We start from the raw sequence: 24,629 nt of genomic DNA on the forward strand, positions 1-24,629 counted from the left end.
AGAGGTTTTCCACTTGCAGATGGACTCGTTTATTGGATTGAACAAGCTCTCCTGGAACTGTACCAAAATACATTGCTTTTTCTTTCTCTTTTTCATGTATGCTTTTCACCCATGACTCTATGTCATCAGAGAGAGCTGTTTATTTTAATACCGCAGAGTAAGACTAAAACTGTACCCAATGCAGAGAGCACAGAGTGCTGTGTCTTATCCCAGGGCGAAGGACATAACCTCCACCAAGCAGGAATATAAGAGAATGGTTCGGAGAACTTTAAGCGCAGAAGAAAAAAGTCTCCTCATATTTTAGTCCAGTGGTGGGCACCAGATGGCCCGCCGAGCCTTTTATTGCGGAATCCCAGCTGGCTGGTCCCGACCTTATCAGAATGGGGGCAGCCAACTTCTGCGTCACCTGACCTCCCCTGCACAGTGCATGGAGGGCATGTGGCGTACCCGGAGGAGGAAGCAGTGCGTTCCTTCCTTCCTCTGTGTGACCCCTTTGAAGGTGAGAGGGCCGCTCCAGCTACTTCAGGTTGACCCTCACTGTTTTAGAGAATTCCAGAACGACCTACAGAGCCACAGCACATTAAGTCAATAAGCTCACCCTGGTAGTGTAACTATGAGGACAGACTGGGCTGGGCTGACCTTGGCCGCTGAATGGTTTAGGATGCAGAGGGCAGAGGTAAGCAATAGAGAAGTATATTTGTAACAGTGTCCATGTCCCCTATACACAATGGGGACAGCTATTTTGTGGGCTCAATATACATAAGAATTCTATCAGTTCACTAGGAAGCAGTAATGTCACTGCGGCAGCCATTTTGAATCTCTATACAAGCCACCGTGCCCGAAATGGCAAACCAAACCAATGATAGGTAATCCATATAATGGGTCTCTAGCAAACAAACATGATCCCTACCACCTAAGTTACATGGGTAGTCATGTCCCCTGGACCACACAGCCCTGCCCCGAGCCTCTACCATACTACAGTGTTGCCCCACTACTGGTGATGCACCAAGCCCTGTACCCGTCAGACCCACCATGTTTCTGCAACGCCGTATTTCTCTAAAATAGGACAGTATGGGGCAAACTAGGACATATGGGAGTGTGACGTTCTCCAAGTGCCTCCTTCTATAGACGGCACCGAGGGTGCGTTGATGTGATAATAAGCTGTGGTAATTGCTCTATACGAAAACCAAATGAGCTGTATTCACCACAAATCTTCCCTCAGACTGTTATCCATTATGTCTTTGCTGGAGGGGTTAGTTCCTTTATTACATACACACGCTGCTATTAATACTAGACACATATGCAAGTTCCAAAAGGAATTAAAATCTGTATGAAATTTGTTTTAATTAAAAAATAAATAGAATACAATATAATAAACAAACATAATTTAAGTCAGACGTGACATTAAGGTTCAACTAGATTCCAGAATGCAGTCAATTTAGCCGATGTACTGTACATCTCTACCGCTACAATGACACACAAACATGATCCCTCTAAGTTCTCAACGTAGAGAAGTGATACACAGGTGGGCATGACCCCTGGACCACACAGCCAATGGGGAGGACAAAGTCATATACACAGGTATGAGTACAGAGTGCTTCCTCCTACAGTCACTGTGAGGAGTGCTGCTACACAAGGTAATGGGGAGGACAATGTCATACACACAGGAATGAGTACAGAGAGCTTCCTCCTACAGTCACTATTAGGAGTGCTGCTACACAAGGTAATGGGGAGGGCAATATCATATACACAGGTATGAGCACATAGTGCTTCCTCCTACGGTCACTGTGAGGAGAGCTGCTACACTAGGTAACAAGGAGGACAATGTTATATACACAGGAATGAGTACAGAGAGCTTCCTCCTACAGTCACTATTAGGAGTGCTGCTACACAAGGTAATGGGGAGGGCAATATCATATACACAGGTATGAGCACATAGTGCTTCCTCCTACAGTCACTGTGAGGAGTGCTGCTACACAAGGTAATGGGGAGGGCAATATCATATACACAGGAATGAGTACAGAGAGCTTCCTCCTACAGTCACTGTGAGGAGTGCTGCCACACATCGCAATGAGGAGGAAGGTACCACATACACAGATGTGGAGAATGCAGTACTACAAAGTAATGAGGAAAAGGGGAAACATTCTTGGTAGAAATTCCCATACATATACCTGAACACCTACTGAAATTGTTTTCTGCAGTGTTATCGATTCGAGAGACACAAGTCTATGCCGACAGACTGACTTTACATAACACAATAATAAGACAATAATAAGTGGTTCATGTAAACATCTCTGACATCCTTGTAATAAGTTATTTTATCCTTGTACAGGAAAGAGATCCAAAGTTTCCAGGATACCAATGGAACTGAGACTAATTGCTCAGCATCACTCACATGATCTTTGATGAAGGTTTAGGTCTCCTTCTCCGCCTCATTTATATATTGATTGTAAGGATTATTAACGATATTATTCTACATCTTTTGTTTTGATTTTATTAAAGAGAAAACAAAAAACCATGTATAATGAGACCTGCTGGGGACCTTGGTTTGTACCCACGGTCCGCTCTTTGTGACCTTAATCACTGTCCAATCACTCAGAATCTCAGGCACCAATTGCACCCTCTACAAAAGAATAGCAAATATATGGTATAATGCACTACCTACTGTAAATTATATGAATATTACAAGTCATCAGAGTTCTGGGACCATATGAAAGTATAAGTGCTTCTACACCGGCCACAGAAATCTGTAACCATATACATCAGCATATTTCCCAGCAGTCCAGACCTCAGCGAGACAGTCCTGTATTACAGACCTCGAAACAGTGCACAAAAGGTGTATGTTTGGAGGCGGATCAGGGCGGTGCTTATTTTGTTCCGATTCTGCATATATACAATTTGGCAGCTATGCAGTAGGGGTGCATAATACACATTTTCCTAATAGATAGTGATGTAGTGATGACACCAGGGAGTAAATTTATCAAACTGCGGGTTTGAAAAACTGGAGATGTTGCCTATAGCAACCAGATTCTAGTCATCATTTATTTAGTGCATTCTACAAAACAACAGCTAGAATCTGATTGGTTGCTATAGGCAACATCTCCACTTTTTCAAACTCACAGCTTGATAAATTTACCCCCAGAACTCAACAATTATAAGTGCCGATATCAGATCTCACTGTTTATACAAATACGTATAGGAGGTTATACATCACTTGTTCAAACATATAAAACACAGTTACATTCTTGTCCGCAAAAAAAAAATATTTTTACTAATTGAAACCTCAAATGAGATCTGCAGTTTAATATAAAAGGCTGTTCCCAGCAGCCGTCTCCATTATTCCCATTGTCCTGTACACTCTCCCACATATATACTTTCTGCGAATGTTACAGTATATTCTATAGCATGAACGTCCCTGTTAGCAATAAATCTCTTTTTAATGGTTTGAGAGATTCAAATTGAAAGCAGACATGACCATACTATGCAGGGATTGAAAAAACACACATAAAAAGGATGGAATGAAAGGCGTGGGGTGTGTGAGAGGCACGAAAAGCAGGGATGAATTTCCCAATATCCTGAAAGATTTATAGGGAATAGTGCGTTACGAAACAATGAATTGTCTGGCAGCAGCACAGGAGGGTGAACACAGAGAACACACAACACTATTGTGTGCGGACATGTAGTAAATAAGCACTGAGAGGTCCCCATTTTGCAATACACCACAGAACAATATGTAAAATTAAGACAAGGTGTATGGCACTTCCTTTTATAAAACTGGACATTAGCAAGTCAGTTCAGGATGTTGAGCATGACTCAAGTCGCCCGTTTGCGTAGCGTATATAGCGTGACTTCACAGTGCACGTGCCCAGACAGCAACTTACGCAATTGGAATTCATATCCGCATGTATTGGACACTTGCGCCCTCTTACGTCTTGAGAGGCAGAACGGGGGCGGAGGAGCGGACTAACGTAGATCATGTACAGTAACGGCGTGATCAAGTTTAGCGCAAGTACGGATGTTTTCATCCATATATTTTGCACCTGGAGTTCATTTTAAGTACTCATGTAGTAAACATACTTGAGCCTGTATGTGTCCTATGCATTACAGAAAGCATGCACTGTTTATATAGAGTGTATTTCCGCCCTTGTTCAAATTGCACTGTATCGTAAGAAACGTTTGGGTAATGCCGGCGGAATTCCGCAAAAGTTTTGGACTCTTTTTAAACACTGAAAATTACGCCCATGTTGCGTTCCGACTTGAATGAGGATCCAAGTGCGGTTTGCCGTCAGAACTACAACAAAATGTGCCTGGAGTTTAACATATACAGATTAGTGGATTAACTCAAAGTTTAAGGGTGACTTTGCTGCTGGTCAGATTAACAGAAAGAGCAAATAATACCAACTTTTAATTATTGGGTGTCATGTTCCAAAAAACCCATCATATCTAGGTGTATCTTGGGGTATTCCACCTCTGCCATAATAAGACAAAGTCATAACATAACTTGGTGCATTTTAAAGGAACCACATTTAAATTTACAGATATAAAATCCTCATTCCCCTCGAAGGGACATTGTGCTGGGTCGCACTAAACAGCAGATTCTCAAAGCAGTAAATCAAACTGCAGACCTCAATGAATTAAGCTTTTGATACTTTAGTTATCAAAATGCTCAGAGGAAACACTGACAAAAGACTTCTTAACAATAGTTTCACAAACTGATTCTATAGCTTCAACAAAATGCAAATCAGCTCCGTGTACTGAACGTCTACTATGTCTTATTATTCCCCCCAGCAAAGCAACGTGACAACAATTATGGAGACTGATAACTTCGCTTTAAAAGCTTAATCATTTAGGGTGCAATAAAATGTAAAAAGCAGAACAGGTTCAAATCTACTGTCATTTAAAAAAAATAAATCTGGCAGTATATCGACATAGAAGAAAAGAACATGACAGTGAGATGACATCATCAAATAGTGCGGAGAACAATAGGCGGGGGACAATGGTAATGCTAAGACCGCTTTAGTCTGTGATGTTCTGGACAAGGACTAAGTGCCACAGTGATGTCACACCAATAAATAGCAGAGCAGTCTGGCTAGAAACACTCCTGAATTTTAAGTAGCTTTAATTGAAAAAGAAGGAAATCTGTCCAGCATTATAATGACTCAATTAGGAAGGACTCCGCTCTGATTACCAGCGAGGGAGCCTACTTTCAGTTTTTGATTCACACAACAGGGGCTTTTGCTATCCCTCAGGTTGAACAGACCATGCTAAGCTGACGGCATTGGAAAACCGCCAGTCTCGGAGGGCAGTGCCAAGCACGGTCCTGTCGGCTCTTTGGTGACAATCACTTCTGCGAGAGGGAAGGTGATTAATAAATTAAGTATATTGCCCTGTGAACTAACCAAATGGTCACTTTTTTTCAACAATTTTCTCTGGATAACTGCTCGCTGTAAAGCAACAGCTGCAAGGTTGTCGTAATAGAGAGATCCGCTTTGACGTTTGCATATATTAAACATTCATCTCTAAACATTGTCCAGGATTATCCCTTACTGCTCACGTTTCCAGCCCCGCACCGAACAATACCGGCAAGCAAGTGTCCTGCTGACAAGAATATCCACAGCTGAATTATTCAGCGGCACTCCAGAGTCCAGTATTGCCACTGGGATTAAAACATTTTGTTTGTTTGTTTGTTGGGGAGTGACGGGGTGTTTGGAGCCAAGATAATGCTATGGTTATTGCGTTGCACAGTAATTTCTCGCAATCTTGCAGTGATTACATTTAAAATCTTAAAGTCTGTTACTAGCATTTATTTCATTTTTAAAGTGTTCTTTTGACAGAAGCATTGCACACAACTTACCTTACACAGTATAAATAATAAAGATTGGATTCAGAACTAGAGATGCTCAGGCTCGGTTCCTCGGGAACCGAACACACACGAACTTAGGGGGCTCGGCTCGGTAAGGCCGCGAGCCCTTGGAATTGAAAACGAGGCAAAACGTCATCGTGAAGTCGCCGGATCTCGCGAGATTTGAATTCCATTTTTAAGATCCAACATAGTGAGGGGTGGGCCGACCCCAATTTTTTTTTTCTGCCACTGCTGTGTGCCAATGTGTCCTAGATGTGGTAGGAACTGCCGTGTGTTTGGGTCATTGCTCTGTCGCTTACCGTCCAGCCAGGACGCTGCAGTCTTTGTCCGAAAGTGTATGAAAATATTATTGTGACCTGTAAGGTGGTCTAAATTGACTGCAAATGACTTGAAATTCGTGTTGTTGAGGTTGATAATAATGTAGGAACCAAAAAAGAGCAAAATTATGTGGTTTTAGCATATTTTAAGATTTTTTTAAAAAAAAAATCCAAAACAAAAACACGAAGCTAATCCAGGTCCAAAACCAAAATCAGTTCACGGGAGTCAGTGAGCATCAGAACAAGAGAAGTGGTACTGTGCGGATACCCTTACACACAAATCACGACTGTTCTGATTTTGTGGGGACAGTCCCACCGGCCTGCGGGACGTTGGAAGGTATGTACCACCCCCGTGAGATCTAGGGAGGGGGTCTTTTTCTTGTGACTAACGTGATTATCAACCTTTTCCATAGGAAATAATGGCAGTGACATGGTTCTAGCAATAAGACAATTGCTGGTCATCACTGTTTTGCCGGATTATTTAGTCGGGGTTTGTTTAATTTTTCGTATCGGGATCAATTTCAAAATGAACTCGCCATCAGCGTATCTCTGAAAAATCGCCAAGTTTCAAAAATTGGCAGAAATATTTTGCCCATTTCTACCTATTGTATAATAATATATATTGAAACTGGCACATTGTTTCTGCACAGGGAGACATGGTCTTGTGAAGATGTCTTTCACACAGATAAAAATAGATTCCGAAAATGGCATCCAGGACAATAATCCCAGAACGCCAAACACAATAAGGACTTCTTCTGAGAATTACACCCAGCCTTCAGGACAAGAGACGCTGCACTAGACAGCTGTCCATAAACAATGAAGAACAGCTATTAAGTGGTACTGAGCACTAATACGGACAGGGACATAGAGATAAACTTCTATGTAAGGATTTTTACAAACTGCTCCTTAGTGGTGTAATAACCGCTGAGCGTGCCAGTGTTAAAGCACATTGCTGAACCAGTGCCCAGGAGAGAACGACTTCCTGTGGAAGTCAGCGGAAGAGGAGACACAAGGCAATGTTTTGGTTTTTTTAGCGGAGTGTAAACAGAAGGAGAGTTGCGATTGATCTCATAGAGGGAGATCTGGGGTGTAAAAGCGGAACGACAACACCTTTCCTGTCCTAGGAATACCAGACCCACCGTGACCCACAGACAACAAGAAACTCTGGCTAAGCATGAATAAAAACACTTAAGTCCCCAGGTGAAAGGATGATTCCATTTCTTGCACAACAGCTTCGAGAATTACTAACATTCCATGGAAGGGAAATCCCATGCAAACCACTTCTCTAACTGAAAGTAGGCCCAGTATAGGGAAGACATACATCAGTTAGACTTACTTTCACTTAATATTTCTCTGCACACTGAATAAAGGCTATAGACACGTAGAGGCCACTTTATTGGGTACACCTTTCTAGTACCCACTGAAGTCTTCACGGCATGGACTCAACAATGCCTTGGAGGCTCTGCTCCATGGTGGCATGATAGCATCACGCAGTTGCCGCAGATTTGTTGCCTGCACATTTATACTGCCAATCTCCTGTTTCACCACATTCCAAAGCTGCTCTACTATACTGAGATCTGGTGACTGTGGAGGACACTGGCGTACACTGAACTCATTGTCATGTTCATGGTACCAGCTTGAGATGAGTGGACTGTGGCCATAAAATGATGCACAGGGCCAGTAACAATACTCAGGTGGGCTGTGACATTTAAACAATGCTCAATTGGTATTAAGGGATCAAATGTGTGGCAACAATACATTCCCCAAACCACTACATCAACAGCCCACACAAGGCAGGATGGATCCACGGATCCATATTGTTTACATCAATTTCTGACCCTACCATCTGAATGTCGCAGCAGAAATCTTTATTCATCATCAGACCAGGCGATGTGTTTCCAATCTTCAACTGTCCAGATTGATTTAGCTTGGGCCCATAGTAGCCTCAGTTTCCTCTATTGACTGACAGAAGTGGAACCCAGTGAGATCTTCTGCTGCTGTAGCCCATTCACTTCACGGTTTAACATGCTCTTCTGCATACCACTGTTGAAACACTTAATTTTTTGGGTTACCGTCGCCTTCCTGTCAGCTGGAACCAGTCTGGCCATTCTCCTCTGACCAATCTCAAGCTTGTGTGGGTGTGCTCAAGCCTCTGCACGCCCTTACTGTACATTGTCTAAGTTAGTCCTTCTCTTTCCCATCCCGTTCCGCCCTTGAAATCGTAGACAAACTGAAGTGGGATTCACGTGTGAACGGCTTACCTTTCTTATTGAATCAGGCCCTGGATGTTTTTTGATTTGCGCACTATTCTCTGTAAATTCTAGAGGCTATTGTGCCTGAAAATCCCAGGAGGTCAGCAATTTCTGAGATACTCAAACCAACCTGTCTGGCACCAACAATCGTTCCAAAGATCACATTTCTTCCCCATTCTGGTGTTTGGTCTGAACAACAACTGAACCTTTTGACCACGTCTGTACGCTTTTATACATACGGACGGCTGATCGGCTCAGCTGATGTCAACATACTTGCAAAGTTTCTGGCAATCCTTTCGAATAGCGTTATTAAAGAGATAATCCACCCAGACCAGACCAGGTTAATGCCTATAAAGTCCACGGCAACTAATCTTATGTGATTATACACAATATTGCAAATGGAGCATATTTGCAGGGAGGAAGCAGTGGTGGTGTTTCTCGACGCCACCAAGGCTTTTGATTCTATAGAATAGCCGTTCGGTGTAGACCCAATATTTAGAGACTGGGTTATTGTACTCCAGTCCTGTGACTTGAGTCTGTATAAATGGCTATGTATGTTCCCCTTTTAGTTTAGGTAGGAGCACCCGGGCATATCAACTGATGAGTCGAATATTCTTTCCCTTAAGAAACCCAGGATAGGACGCCTACCTTTGCAATGAACATCTATATTCAAGTATTTAGGTATATGGGTTACTTACCAACGATATGTAGCAGTATATACAACTTTATGTCCAGCTGCAAATTGAATATCTTCAAGACAGGTCCCGGGTTTGGAAAAGGGTGCATTTGTTCATGACAGGCAGAATAAGTCTAGTTAAAATGATAGTACAACCTAAAATTCTTTAAGTATTGCAGCAGACCACACTGTATATACCGCTGCAAGTTTTTCATACAGTTGACCGCTATGTTTCTGGTCTGGGCGAATAAAAGGCCTATGAATAAATTAAACAAACGTTCTAGAAATAAGCACTCGGGTGAATTAGCGCTTCCTTATTTTAAATTATATTACTATGCTACTCAAGTGGTGCATATGAGGCACTGGGTCTTGGATGGGGAGAGTCAGGAGCTCCATTGTATTTTGATTAAACGAGGGGGGGGTTGGCAATTCTCCACTACAGATTTTGCTAGGAAGGAAGAGATCAGGCCTAAGGGCACCTCTAGTTGAACAAGTCATAAAAATCTGGGATTTAGTGCATGAACTCCTTGCAGGTGTCGTTCTTAATCCTTACCCCCTAATGGCGTTCCTTCAACGTAATGGTGTGACCAGCTCAACTGTACTCCACTAATATACAAAACATTTGAGGAACTCCAGGGGGAGTATGATGTTCCCAATATGAAGCTTTTTAAGTTCCACAAACTTCGATACGGTACTGGATATAAACAAAGGCCCTTTTAAGAGACTCTTGCATTCATTAATTTAACATTTGTACTGTTTGTTTCTGGTAGAACTAAATAGAGATGCCCCGTTGGGCCTCACAGCCGAGTGGGAGGCAGCGATAGCAACCCTGCAGGACAGAGACTGAGATACCATAGTGTGCAGTCATGGGGAGTCCACGCGAACCACCATATTTCAGCAGATTCAGTTTTATATTATAAAAAGGGTATAGCTTACCCCTATAAGGATGGCCAAGTTTTGGGGGAAAACGAGTTTGCTTTGTCCAAAATGTTGCTGTATTTCAGGCTCCTTTCGGCGCATTCTCCTACAATGCTCTACAATACAAAATATCTGGCAAAAAGTCACAAGATGAACCGCTGGAACGGGCAGCTCTATTCCACTTTTAATTTCAGCGTCTGTGTCTTCTAGCACCCCTAAAATTGAAGATTGGATCACAATAGTAACTGATACGGTGAGACATGAGAAGTTTATGTATTCTGTACGGAATTCTGCTGACTCCCAACACATTACCCTAGATTATATGTATGCAGTATAGTTATTGCTGTCGTTTTACGATCATAAAATAATATAATCTGCTTGAACTTGTGTATATGATAAGTCGCATCCCATATTTAGGTGTATATCAATCCTCTATTTGGTCGAGATAGAGATATATATCAATATATATTTATACATACATACACTATATATATATATACACACACACACATATTTCTCTCTTTCTCTCTATATATATTATATATACATACTCATACGTACTATATATCTATAATATAAATGTCTAGTGGCGTGTGTTAGTCTGTCTGTGTGTGGAAAAAATAAAACCAAGCTGCAGCGCCACCTGCTGGGCGGAGTTATACACTGACCTACTAAATTCTTAGTGTGTGTGGAAAAAAAAATTCAGAAAGGGCTGAAATTTGGTATACTAAGATGTTTTTAATTTGTTAATTGTTAAAAGTGTTTATAAAGATTTAAAAGAAATATATATATATTTCTTGAAGGAGAAGTGACAGTTGGGAGTGGTTGGTGGTTGCCGGGGGTGACAGTGGGGAGTGGTTGGTGGTTGCCGGGGGTGACAGTGGGGAGTGGTTGGTGGTTGCCGGGGGTGACAGTGGGGAGTGGTTGGTGGTTGAGGCCTGGGCTAGGCCCAAATGCATGACAAGAACCTTTTTAACACCTTAAGTAGCTTGATTTGACTAGAATGCATGAGTATCATGCACGGGTTAACTTGTGTGTATATATATATATATATACACACACCTCATACGTCTATGTCTTATGTGGTTTGTCTCAGCTGCTACAAGGATACCAAATATACCAGATGAGGGTTTTGCAAACCTTTTCAAAAACAATGAAAAAAAAAATGAATTTAAAAAAATGAGAGGAATGGTGATGCCCCAAGTGACCAATATTTATATAAATTGAATCCTTGGCTTTACAAAGCTGTGTCGGTTGACAAATCAGATATGGCACGACCTTGGTTTAATTTGCCAAAAAGAATATAGTTTAATGACAATGTTTTTACAATGTTTATAAAGAATTGTGTCGGCTGCTACTGATGAAAAAACAAGAGTCACACTTCTATTAGAAAATAACAAAAGTAGACTGCTTGTTGCCAGTAGTAAAACGGTTAATGGAAGGGTTAACTTAGTAATGTGAAGTAGTCTACACCTTTTCTACTATTTAATTTTATGTATAGAATTGTGTGTGCACGCATTAAGTGTTTATCCTAGATTATTATTCATGTTAGTGAATAAAGTCCTTTGCAAAAAAAAACAAAACACCTTTCCAGCCTAACTGCACAGACCGCTTTCACATTTTCCATGGGCAGACACGTTCCAAAAATCCCCCATGGCATAGATCCATCTGAGAGCCACCTTGCACAGCTCTCATTAATAGTCACTTGGCACTAACTCAGCTACCAGACGCACTGTAGAAAACCCCATGGCACAGATCCACACCGTAAGGTGGAGAACTGCATCAATCCCATTGGAAGTCCGTCTATAGATTGTACAAAGCTCATTGGCCGACACATTAGCAGATCTTCCTGCAGTATCCCATTGCATACATCGCACTGCCAATTACACTTATCCCATTTGCCAGGCTTAATTTTCTTGCTCCGTGCAGATTACAACCTACTTTTTAGTAGCCGGACACACAGAGACAAAAGGGCTAAATTTACTAAACTGCGGATTTGAAAAAGTGGAGATGTTGCCTATAGCAACCAATCAGATTCTAGTACTCATTAATTTAGTACATTCTACAAAATGACAGCTAGAATCTGATTGGTTGCTATAGGCAACATCTACACTTTTTCAAACCCGCAGTTTAGTAAATATACCCCCAAAGAGTCTTCTTTTAGGTTGACGCACTGGTATTCGACAACTCTGTGTCACCCAGAGAACCTAACTGCTAGGCTCCTACTCCGTCCTCAGCCATTGTCTGGACTGGATCTTGTGTTGGGCTCCAGTTGCTTTCTAATGCTAGCCAATATGTAATTGTTGCTGAACGTTATACAATGAATAATTCTTTGCCTAGGCTTGTATTCTAAATGGCACTAGTTCCATTTTCTTTGCGTACAGTGAAATTATAATTGGGCAATAATGTCCATATATGTCCATAAGAGGCAATTTTTTTTAGTTTGTTTTAATAATATGATATGAAAATCAAGGTATTTGAACCTTGAAAACATTAATATAACTTTGCGAGGCTAACACAACATTCTTGCTAAGCACACCTGACCACAGTCTAAACCCCAAATGACAAGTATACAATGCAAACAACATTACCTCTGAAACACTCTACCACAGGTAAGGCAGAAAATTGTGTTATTGTAAAGTTACAGTCCCCATCAATAATGGAGATTTCCTGTCATGTGACCAACAAGGCCGTGTGCAGGTTTGTTGGTGTAAGGAATTTTACAAGCCGTCGCTCTAACTAGTGTGAGCAAACTGTAAAACCGAAAAAAAAACAAATTCTGTGAACAGAACAATGTGTGCGAACGTCCTTACGACTATTGTCAAAAGCCTGTGTTATGTCTGCTAACAGCCCAGTCTGTGAACAAGCACAATAGGCCTGCTCCGCCGTATGGGCAATGTTTAATGGGCAAATGTGAGGCTGTCAGAGCCACTTATCCTGCAGCCTTCATTGTAAAACTACCAGATTCCATTCACTTACATTCCCATTACATTTATCATACCTTGGCTTCTAAAATTCCACTTTGACCACTGAGTCGGTATGAATACATTCTTCAATAAGTTGTGCTATGTACAAGTGTCTATAACTTAACCCAAGTGTCTCAGTTTCGGCAGCTTGCATTGCTATCGTGTCCTGCCACCGGTCCCAAGCTCTTACAAGATCTCCAAGCTTTGGGCATATAGTAGTGAAAATGGAGCGTTGCTGGGGCGATCCTGGAAAATTAGGGACCTAGCCCTCTATGGCAATGTAATTCAAACAATTATACCATTTATCATGCAAACCACTGTGCCACAAACTTTCTAATTTTATCCGTCATCATCATCATCTTTATTTACATGGCCCCACACAATCAACCAAAATTAAACTGGAAAAAATATTGATAAGTAAGGGACAAAAGACAATACTATCCATGTAATTTATTTTATGATGACGAGATATAGATAGATAGATATATTTATTATGTTATCCATCTCAATCACCTACAGAGTCTTCTCACATGTAAGATTACCCTGTTTTAATATTGCATTCAACTGTAAAGTTGTGATCCTAAAATTCATTTGTAATCAGTCATTTCTGTATATACGTTCCTGGGCAGCACTGGAGTCATGAGTTTGATTCCCGGTCATGGCCTGATCTGTGTGGCGTTTACATGCTCTCCCTGTGTTTGTGTGGGTTTCCTCCGGGTGCTCCGGTTTCCTCCCACACTCCAACAACATACTAGTGGGTTAATTGGCTGCTATCAAATTGACCCGTGTGCGTGTGTGTGTGTGTGTGTGTGTGTGTGTGTATATGTTAGGGAATTTAGATTGTAAGCTCCAATGGGGCAGGGACTGATGTAAGTAACAAAAATCTCTATACAGCCCTGCGGAAATAATGGCGCTATATAAATAAATATTGATGATGGTGGTGCAGCATCCATACATTCAGGCAGTGTAATAAATAACTTCTACTCACAACCGGTACAGTAAAAAAATATATATATTTGGATGAAAGAATGCTGCCATTACCCTTAAATAATTTGTAAAGGAAAACACACACAAAAAACTATATTAATTACATAATGATATAGCCAGGGCCTGATCAACCACTAGGCTGACCAGGCTGCAGCCTGGGGCGCTGGGTCTTTTTTCTTCCTTCATTTTTTTTTCGGGGTGGGGAAGGGGGGGGGGTCGCTGCGGGGGGGTGGAGGGCTCGACGATCAAAAGCATTGGTGGTCAGTGGTTAGCAACACACAGCCAATCGCCAGGCTGCCTGTTGCTGTGCAGCAGACAGGAAGCAGGACGTCTTCACTTCCTATCTGCTGATCTGAGGAGAGGAGCGACGCTGGCACAACTACAGGTAAGTGAAGGGGGGAACTGCCCTGCATATCTATAGGGAGGGGGGGGGGGGAACTGCCCTGCATATCTATAGGGAGGGGGGGGGGGAACTGCCCTGCATATCTATAGGGAGGGGGGGGGGGGAACTGCCCTGCATATCTATAGGGAGGGGGGGGGAACTGCCCTGCATATCTATAGGGAGGGGGGGAACTGCACTGCATATCTATAGGGAGGGGGGGGGAACTGCCCTGCATATCTATAGGGAGGGGGGGGAACTGCCCTGCATATCTATAGGGAGGGGGGGGGAACTGCCCTGCATATCTATAGGGAGGGGGGGGGGGAACTGCCCTGCATATCTATAGGGAGGGGGGGGGAACTGCCCTGCATATCTATAGGGAGGGGGGGGGGAACTGCCCTGCATATCTATAGGGAGGGGGGGGAACTGCCCTGCATATCTATAGGGAGGGGGGGGGGGAAACTGCCCTGCATATCTATAGGGAGGGGGGGGGGAACTGCCCTGCATATCTATAGGGAGGGGGGGGGGAACTGCCCTGCATATCTATAGGGAGGGGGGGGGAACTGCCCTGCATATCTATAGGGAGGGGGGGGGGAACTGCCCTGCATATCTATAGGGAGGGGGGGGGGAACTGCCCTGCATATCTATAGGGAGGGGGGGAAACTGCCCTGCATATCTATAGGGAGGGGGGGGGAACTGCCCTGCATATCTATAGGGAGGGGGGGGAACTGCCCTGCATATCTATAGGGAGGGGGAGGGAACTGCCCTGCATATCTATAGGGAGGGGAAGAACTGCCCTGCATATCTATAGGGAGGGGGAACTGCCCTGCATATCTATAGGAAGGGGGGGGGGGAACTACCCTGCATATCTATAGGGAGGGGGGGAACTACCCTGCATATCTATAGGGAGGGGGGACGACTACCCTGCATATCTATAGCGAGGGAGAGGGGGGACTGTCATGCATATGTATAGGGAGGGAGAAGGGGACTGTCATACAAATCTATAGGGTGGGAGGGGGGGCTGCCATGAAAATCTATAGGGAGGTAGAGAGGTTGATATGTATGAAGGAGGGCAGAGGAGGGGGGCTGATATATGTGACTGGGGGAGTTTGATGTGACGGGGGGGATAGCTAGCTAGCAGAGTGGAGGTAAGGAAAATAGCTGCAAGGGGGATGGATGCAGGGTGGGAGTTAAAGAAAATGGCTGCAGCAGGGGTTAAGGAAAATGGCTGTGGGGGGGGGGGGTTGTGGTTAAGGAAAATGGCTGCAGGGGGTATTTAAAAAATAGAGCAGCTTTGGGGGGCAGAATCTCATGATTGTGTGGTGGTCACATGGGTGGTCTCAGCAATCACTAGAATACTAAATATTAGTGAGATGGGGCTGGTAGAGGTTTGTATTTGATTGACAACAAATATTCAGATATTGCTTATATATGCCTGTCCAATGGGGTACTTTTAGCTGGCCATAATGGAGTGTTTTGTTTTAACTAAAGGGCCTAATCATTCAGGGTTTGCATTATAATATATTTTTGCATTTTCAAAAAAGGACGCCAACTTTCCAGAACCCAGCGAGAGGATAACAAAGTTGCAAGAGAGAAGAGCAAGGACAGGTAAGCGACAATGGCACAATCTGTCTAAATTTGAATGCTGGAGAATACACCTGAACATTCATATTCAGGAGTGTTCCTATACACCTATATATTTGGAGGAGGGGTGGGGGGGGGGGGGGGGCGCTGTGGCCGTATTAGCCTAGGGCGGCCAGAACCCTTAATCAGGCCCTGGATATAGCTATATTAGTGATTAGAAAAAAAGAAGTATCTCAAAAACAAAAGATATGGGAAAAAAAACCCAAAATAAAGTATTATTTTTGATTGCAATCTGTATACTTTGTGTGAAGCATAACCATAAACATTTCCTGTGTATGGCCTGCCCCCGGTTCTGATTCGTGGCACTGTGCTGCCGGAGGTGGGATTTAAAGACGCGAATCACACCATTAAGCTCTGCCCACTACCAGGATTGCACCCGCTCTTCCAGGAGGACTCTCCGAAATTCATGAGCATCCCAGGCATTCAGGGAGAGTAGGGAAGTATGCAAATTTTAACAGATTGAAACAAAGAGGGATAATATTTTCTTTGTGTACAACTAGAGGTGCGTCTTGCCAATGAAATTACATCCTTTTCATCCCTTACACAGGCAATGATAAACATTTGTAGATTAAATGTTTGCACTTCAAAAAAAAATAATTGCAATAATAAGCATTACTAGACCTAACAACAAGGGAAAGACCATTTCTACATTTACAATCAATCAAGAATATTCACCCTATAATACTTTTGTCTTTTTTGACACATAAGTATTTAACATCACACCCTTTTTTTTCCCCTGTATTAATGCCCTTGATTTGACGACCAGCAAAATCCTTTGAGAAAGCACAGACAGTTCTACTGTTCTGAATTAGAACACTTTGCACCTATTGGGAAAAGAACACTGTTGCCCTTAATAATTCTGTACAATTATCTGCACCTCTAACAAAAGCTATACCCACTTGGACGACGCCTACAATAAACCCTACAAATCCCTGCTCATCTTCCTGGACGTCTACATGACCTTAGATAACGTGGACCAACCCCTCATTCTGCAGATCTTTCTCTTTCTCGACCTCTATGGCTCTGTCCTCACATGGTTCAACTCATACCCTGCCAACTGCTCTCTCTCTCTGTATCCACGTTTGGTCCATTCCCCCGCCCTCCCTGTAGGAGTTCCTCAGGGCTCTGTTCTCGGCTCTCTACTCTTTTCGCTTTATACTACACCTCCCTAGGTGCTCTCATCACTTCATACGGTCTTCAGTATCACCTTTACACAGATAATATTCAACTCTACAGCTCTTCTCTTGCTCCCCTCCGCTTCCTCTCTCATATCTGACTGCATCTCCGCCATCTCCTCTTACATGTCCTCACGCTTTCTCAAAAATAAAATTGCCAAAACCAAACTCATTGTTTTCCCTCCTTCTAGATCTTCATCCTACTTGGATCTTTCCATCACTACCAACACCATCATCACTTCTGTACCCCAACTTCGCTATACTCAATGCGGCTGCGAGTCTTATCTTCCTTTCTCAACGCTTATCTTCTGCCTCGCCTTACATTGACTCCCTTTGCTCTACAGAATCCATTTTCTTCTTACCCTCACCTACAAGACCCTCTCCCACTCCACTGCCCCTTATATCTCCAATCTTCTCTCCATTCACACTCCCACCTGGTCCCTGCGATCGGCCAATGGCCGTCGTTTCTCCTCCACTCTGATCACCTCATCCCTCATCTTTGTGTCCGCTGTCTGTTTGCCCTCCCTTTAGGACGTAAGCTCTTACAAGTAGGGCCCTCCTCCCTCCTGTCTCTCTACCTACTCTTCTGCTCCAACTTTACTCTAATGGCTATGCCTAAAGCCTCTGAAGTCATGATATTACTTATTTATTCTTCCAAGCCAGGCTAATACGCACTTAGCCCCTCTTGACTTCCATGGCAGGTGAATACACTCGTAGTGCCTCCTCGCTTTCCACGCCAGGCTAATATGCTCATAAAGCTCCCTCGTTTTCCACGCTAGGCTAATACGCTCATAGAGCCCCCACGTCTTTCACGCTAGGCTAATACGCTCTACTAAGAATGAAGATGTGAAGGGGTCTATCACACCTGCGCCTGTTGCCATCCTTGTCTCTCCTACTCGCTTACACTCCAGCGCCCGCCCAAGGATGACTCATTGTCTTCAGCCTTCACTATGGGAATATGTCTAGAATAAAACCTTACTACAATTTTCTTTCATTCCTTTTGTCTCCTTTTTACTTTGGACTATTCTCTTATATTTTAAAATTAAATTTCTGTTTAAACTTCTAATTTTGCCCCCATCCCCCCAGTGCCCTAGGTTGCAGCCTAGCTAGCCTATAGGATAATCAGGTGACCTGACCTCAGTCATTTATGTAAATGGACAGGAACACATACAGCGGAGATAAGATTAATTTTTAAATACAGGCAAAGTATCCTTGTCCTGTATATGCTATATAATTATATAATTATAATTGTCATTGGTTTGTAGGGTGTCACAACGTACAGTGGACTAAACAAGCACACATAAAACAGGGACATACAAGATAAATGCAAAGAGTACTTAGGGGCCCTGCTAATGAGAGAGCCTACAGTCTAATGCTGCATCTCACTGCGTACAAAACAGCTTTTTTTCCTGCTTTTATATAACCGCATGTGGTTGAATTGAACAGAAACGGTAGGTGCTTTCTGCTGACTTGGCTTGGGATTATCACAGAAGTTATTCGATATCTACCGGAAGCTTAATTAAATAAATGGCTAAATACTGATTCAATTACAGTGTAGCCTATGTAGAGTTAAAATTGCAGCAATTCCAATTAAGGTCTGATTCCCACGCACAGAATTTCCATTTGCCAAGATTCCTATGGTTTAATTAGAGGGCACAATTGCGGCCTAGCAGCAAATTAACTTTTGTGTTGTATTCAAATGGTATTGTTAAGTGCTCAGAGCTCAGAATTAGTGTCCCATGACAAAACAAAACGTAAACTCGGGATGCCAGAGCATGGAGGACGCCAAATTATCACACACGAAAAGAGAGTTGCAGAGCATCAGACCTAAAGATACATGTATAAGTGTGTGTGTGTGTGTGTGTGTGTGTGTGTGTATGTGTGTGTGGTTTGTTTTTACAGGTTCACCTCTAATCTGGAAGCCACACAAACTAACCTCATGATGGGCAACCCGATATAAAGAGACACACATTAACGTTAATTTCAACAATGACAAACCAGCCCGGAACAACCTTGGCACCCACACATCACTTATCCCTAAATGCCCATTATTATTAATCTTTATTTATAGGGCACCACATGTGGTCTGCAGCATCGTACAGAGAGAAAACAACAGGACAGTACATGGTATAATAGTACAATACAGTAAAACAAAAACACTACAACTCTCAACACAGCTACTGTGATGTATGGGATATATTCAGAGCAGGATAAAACTTGAAACACCAATAGTGTGGGCGCAAATAACAGGTTTAGAGCCACTGAAAGAGGTGCAAAGACAATGGAGGAATGGAGTTGATGGTCAGAGAGTAAAAGGAAGAGATGCGCAGTGTAGCTGGTGAGCAAAAGTTATAGGCAATGCGAACTAGAGCTTAAAATGTCCCTCAATTGCTCTAAAATTCCACCACAGGCCACTCGGACCCCCACTTGCTCCGAAAAAGACACACATGTCCTCCAACCCCCACTTCGCACAAAATGCCCCCACATGGCCCTCACTGGTTGCAAAATTCCACCACTTGGCACTCACCCTCCCCCCCCCTTGTCACAATTTGCCCCCAGATGCACTCAGACCCTACATGTACTCCTAAACCCCCCCCCCCTCCCCCCATGTCACCCCACTGATCGGGAGCACAAAGCTAGGCTATGCAGACAGTCTGCCTGTTGCACACCACGACCACCACAGACCCTTGAAAACTTGCAATGAGCTTTATAACCAGCCATGTATTTATACAACCAGGTAGAGATAGTACTTTAGCTACCATGAAATTATGACACAAAGCTGCTCTCTAGAAACAATTGTATACAATAGAAAAATTACATCACAACTGTGTCATACTCCAGGGCAAAAAAGAACTAAACAAATCATTGCTTGACGATAGAAATACACGGCTTGAAAACACAGAAGAAAGTCAAAAAGATGTTTAGATATGTACAAGGCCATAAATCATACTTGTCAACTTTTTACACCTTGCCTTCGGGATCTCCCGGAGAGGTGGTGAAGTGAGTTAGATGTGGGTGACCAAGGCCAAAATGACGCGATTCACGGCTCACATCCTGCCCACTTCACTAGGAAGTGGGCAGGATACGGGACAAAGGTCTGCTCTCCTATGAGTCCTGGAGACCTACACGGAATTCTTGAGTTTTCCAAACATTCCGGGAGAGTGGACAAGTATGCCATAAATTACTAGGTAATTCCACCTAAAACTGAAAACTCAGTTTTGGGTGGAATACTAGATGAAAATGTGGATTCCTTCCTCTCCTCGCCTCACAGCATGTGTCACAAGCAACCCTGACCTCAGGAGAAGAAAAGTTAAAACAAAAAAATCGCTCCGATCCTAGTCAGATAAGCCCTGAAAAGACGATGGACACTCCTTACATCTGCCAACATGGAGACAGTGCTGTTTCGTTCACTCATGCTCACACAGGAGCGAGCACGGAAGGAGCAGAGACTGGTGCAGGGTAGTCTGATCACCGGACCTCAGGTAAGAAACCTTTCGGACCTGGGATATTCCACTGCAATCTGTATTTTCAGTTTTGTGTACAATTATCCTCACCCGAAGGTGAACCATATTTATAAGAGTGCTCTACGATCTCACCTATTTTAAAAACGACCACCCTCTGTTCAAATATACAGAGAAATCATGGAAAAGATCTGTACCGCAAACAGTTGTTTATTGAGAGGACAATTCTGATGGACCATTAAATTTGTTACCGTATGCTGAACCAAAATGACAAGACAGACCATTATCATCATCATTTATTTATATAGCGCCACTAATTCTGCAGCGCTGTACAGAGAACTCATTCACATCAGTCCCTGCCCCATTGGAGCTTACAGTCTAAATTCCCCAATGTAGACACACACTCACACACAGATACAGAGACAGACAGACAGAGAAGGGAGACAGATAGGGAGAGACTAGGGTCAATTTTGATAGCAGCCAATTAATCTACCAGTATGTTTTTTTTGGAGTGTGGGAGGAAACCGGAGCACCCGGAGGAAACCCACGCAAACACAGGGAGAACATACAAACTGTACACAGATAAGGCCATGGTCGGGAATCGAACTCATGACCCCAGTGCTGTGAGGCAGTAGTGCTAACCACTAGGCCACCGCCCATTATAAAACCTGCAGCATCTCTTGGTGTCATGTGATGAATCATGTGACCAGCAAAGTTCTACAAAACCTGGGCAACCACAGGTTACCTACCTGGGCTGTAGAAGTCAAAAGTAGTGTGAGGAGAGGTGTAGAAAGATGGTGCAAGAGACTGCTTAGGTATAACGCAGGGAGCATGCCAAATATAATAACCAAACCTAAGTATAGTAACAGTACAAATGGCAAAGAGTACCAAGGTGCATTATATCATCAGGCAGGCGTACTCTTATGAGAATGTTTACACATATTCTCTATTGCAGATAATGGTTTATATCAGCTTGTGAGCCAGATGTGATCAGGTAGAAGTTTAAATAATTGTCTGGTGGTAAAATATAAATAAATTAGTAGACAATTCATTATTAATTATTTTTACTTGACTAATATGGAAAATATTCCACAAAAGAAGAAAATATATATGGGATCCGATACTCCCTTCTAGAACCTATATGGATATTAGTAGACACTAAGGAGTTCTGTGAACAAATAAAATCAGGAAGTTGTAGGCACAGCGATTTTATGCTGGTTATTAAACTCTTTAATAATTTACAGTATGGAGTGCATTATTCCTTACAGTACACAAGTTTCCCTAATTACCACTGAAGTGATATCACCAAATGAAAGCGATCTACATATACTAGTTAATGGAGTTTATACATATATTAACATCACTTGTGTATTAGGAGGAAATCTGAGAAATATATGCCTCTCTCTATGGTCACATTGTAATTGGGTCACACTGCACCTCGCCTCCTCTCTGATGACCACCTCTCGCTCCCACTTACCCATGCCGCTACCCACCTATGGAAATCCCTGGCCCTCTCTGAAAAACCATCTCTCCCTTATCTTTGTTTTCACATCTGCATTCATATTTTGTCCATCATGAATGTCTAAGTGGCTAAGTGGTTAGCACTTCTGCCTTACAGCACTGGGGTCATGAGTTCGATTCCCAACCATGGCCTTATCTGTGAGGAGTTTGTATGTTCTCCCCGTATTTGCGTGGGTTTCCTCCAGGTGCTCCGGTTTCCTCCCACACTCCAAAAACATACTGATAGGTTAATTGGCTGCTAACAAATTGGCCCAAGTCTGTGTGTCTGTCGGTGTGTGTATTAGGGAATTTAGACTGTAAGCCCCAATGGGGCAGGGACTGATGTGTGGGAGTTCTCTGTACAGCGCTGCGGAATCAGTGGCGCTATATAAATAAACCGTGATGATGATGATGTCCCTGTTTTATGCATGTTCTCTCCTCCATTGTCCGACACAGATGAGCACTGCCAATAGCATTATAGTTCAAATCACCAACAGTCTCCGCCTCCCTAAGCAGTTCTGATATTAGAATCTCCAATAATCACAAGAATGATCAATACACTAGGACCAGGTGCCTCATGAATATTGTTATATTATACTATGAGCACTGATAGGCTGCAATCTCAAACACTGGGGTTCATCCCACAAAACAGCTGCCTCTCCTGTGTGTAGGTGATCGCTGCCCAAAAGCTCCTTCAAACATTTGCGGCGGAAAGGAAAAAAAAAACCTCGACATGGATCAAATCTTGCTAGTACCAGCTGTCATACAAAAGCAACAAAGGCTGCGAGGATTTGTGTCCACTTACTGAACAATGACAGCAATGTGGTGCAATGCGGGTTTGCTTTTACTGCTTTCCCTCTAAAACCAACAAAACCACATTGCTCTCAGCAGCAGCAATCTAAATACAGAACGGCCACAGGTAACCCTTATGGTGCCAGTCAAACCCTCTAGCCTGAAATGAGAAGTTTAAAGAGAGGTCCTATCAACAACAAAAAAAAAAATGTGGAATACACAATAAAAGGGAAGTGATTGTTATTATTGTAATAATAAGGTCACTGATTGCACTGGTAGTACACGTTAATGCATGGGGAACAGGGAGCACAGAGTTCTATCATGTGACATGTATACATCTTACAATGCAGTGATGAGAACAAAACCATTTATTTATTTGTCCCAATTTATTAAATGTGTAATAAAAGCAGAGACGCTCATTGACCCCCGTGAACTGGTTTTGGATCTAGAATAGCTTCGTGTTTTGGTTTTGGCAAAACCGCCCTCGTGTGTTTTGATTTTGTTTTTTTAGAAAAAATCTTAAAATATGCTAAAATCACATAATTTTGCTCTTTTTTTTTATTCCTACATTATTATTAACCTCAACAAACCTAATTTCAAGTCATTTGCAGTCAATTTAGACCACCTCACAGGTCACAATATTATTTTCATACACTTTCGGACAAATACTGCAGCGACCTGGCTGGATGGTAAGCGACCGAGCAATGACTCAAACACACGGCAGTTCCTACCACATCTAGGACACATTGGCACACAGCAGTGGCAGAAAAGAAAATCGGGGGTCCGCCCTCCCTCCCACCCCTCGCTATGTTGGATCCTAAAAAGGAATTTAATACTCGCAAGATCCGACGACGTCACAATGACGTTTTGTCTCGTTTTCAATTCCGAGGGTGCACAAAAGGCTCGGTACTCGGATTCCCTAAATCCGGGTGTGTTCGGTTCTCGAGAAACCGAGCCTGAGCATCTTTAATTAAAAGTGAATAGGTGTGAGTAAGCTCTAACACTAACAGTGCACGACAAAGGTGACGCATACGAGCAAAGAGTTTTATCGCAGGATAGTTGTCCCATTTCTGTTTTCTATTAAAGGGACCTGCAACACTTGTACAATACACCTCTGACAGCATTTACAGATATGCAGTAGTATATGATTAATTACAGGGCTCTGTAACTAGTGTAACCAAGGCATGTGTAATCTGGATTTAATACTACCGGGCTTGTCAGAAGGACTATTAGATCCCAGTTAAACCCAACTGGTCGCTGCTGGCAATTGGGAAGGCTGATCACATATTCCTGGGTTACCAATAAATCCCGTTGTTCTTGTACAAAGAAAATGAGAGAAAATACTTTTCAGATACACTTACTCAGGTTGTATTAGTTGCATGAAATTCTGATATGTATACTGGATTTTGCTATATCAGGCCTGGCCAACCTGTGGCTCTCCAGGTGTTGTGAAACTACAAGTCCCAGAGTACCTTGCCAGATATCGGCTGGCTGTCTACTGGCAAAGCATGCTGGGGCTTGTAGTTTTACAACACCTGGAGAGCCACAGGCCTGCCCTATATAGTGCACTTAAAATAAAAGAAAAAGATTCACTTATATTCACAAAGATTCACAATAAGAAGGAGCCACAATAGGCAGCAAAGGAGCGTGACCGATTCTGAACCGGGAAACACTTCACTCCAGGCTGTATTTTCAACCT

At 42.8% G+C, this 24,629-nt stretch overlaps 1 protein-coding gene across 9 annotated transcripts in view; it reads right to left on the bottom strand.

Annotated features, from left to right (window-relative positions):
• Positions 1-24,629, bottom strand: part of QTGAL (queuosine-tRNA galactosyltransferase) — a 349,188-nt gene that overhangs the window by 172,932 nt on the left and 151,627 nt on the right. The window contains exon 1 of one of the 9 annotated variants that reach the window (XM_075178193.1): positions 10,045-10,134. The exons of the other annotated variants lie outside the window; for them this stretch is intronic. Coding sequence (XP_075034294.1) covers positions 10,045-10,128 — 84 coding nt within the window. The 5' untranslated portion in view covers positions 10,129-10,134. Of the gene's footprint in view, positions 1-10,044; positions 10,135-24,629 lie in introns of those variants that run through there. 9 annotated transcript variants of the gene reach the window in all.

The sequence above is a fragment of the Mixophyes fleayi genome, chromosome 6 (genome assembly GCF_038048845.1).
Source record: "Mixophyes fleayi isolate aMixFle1 chromosome 6, aMixFle1.hap1, whole genome shotgun sequence".
In the NCBI taxonomy this organism is placed as follows: Eukaryota; Metazoa; Chordata; class Amphibia; order Anura; family Limnodynastidae; genus Mixophyes; species Mixophyes fleayi.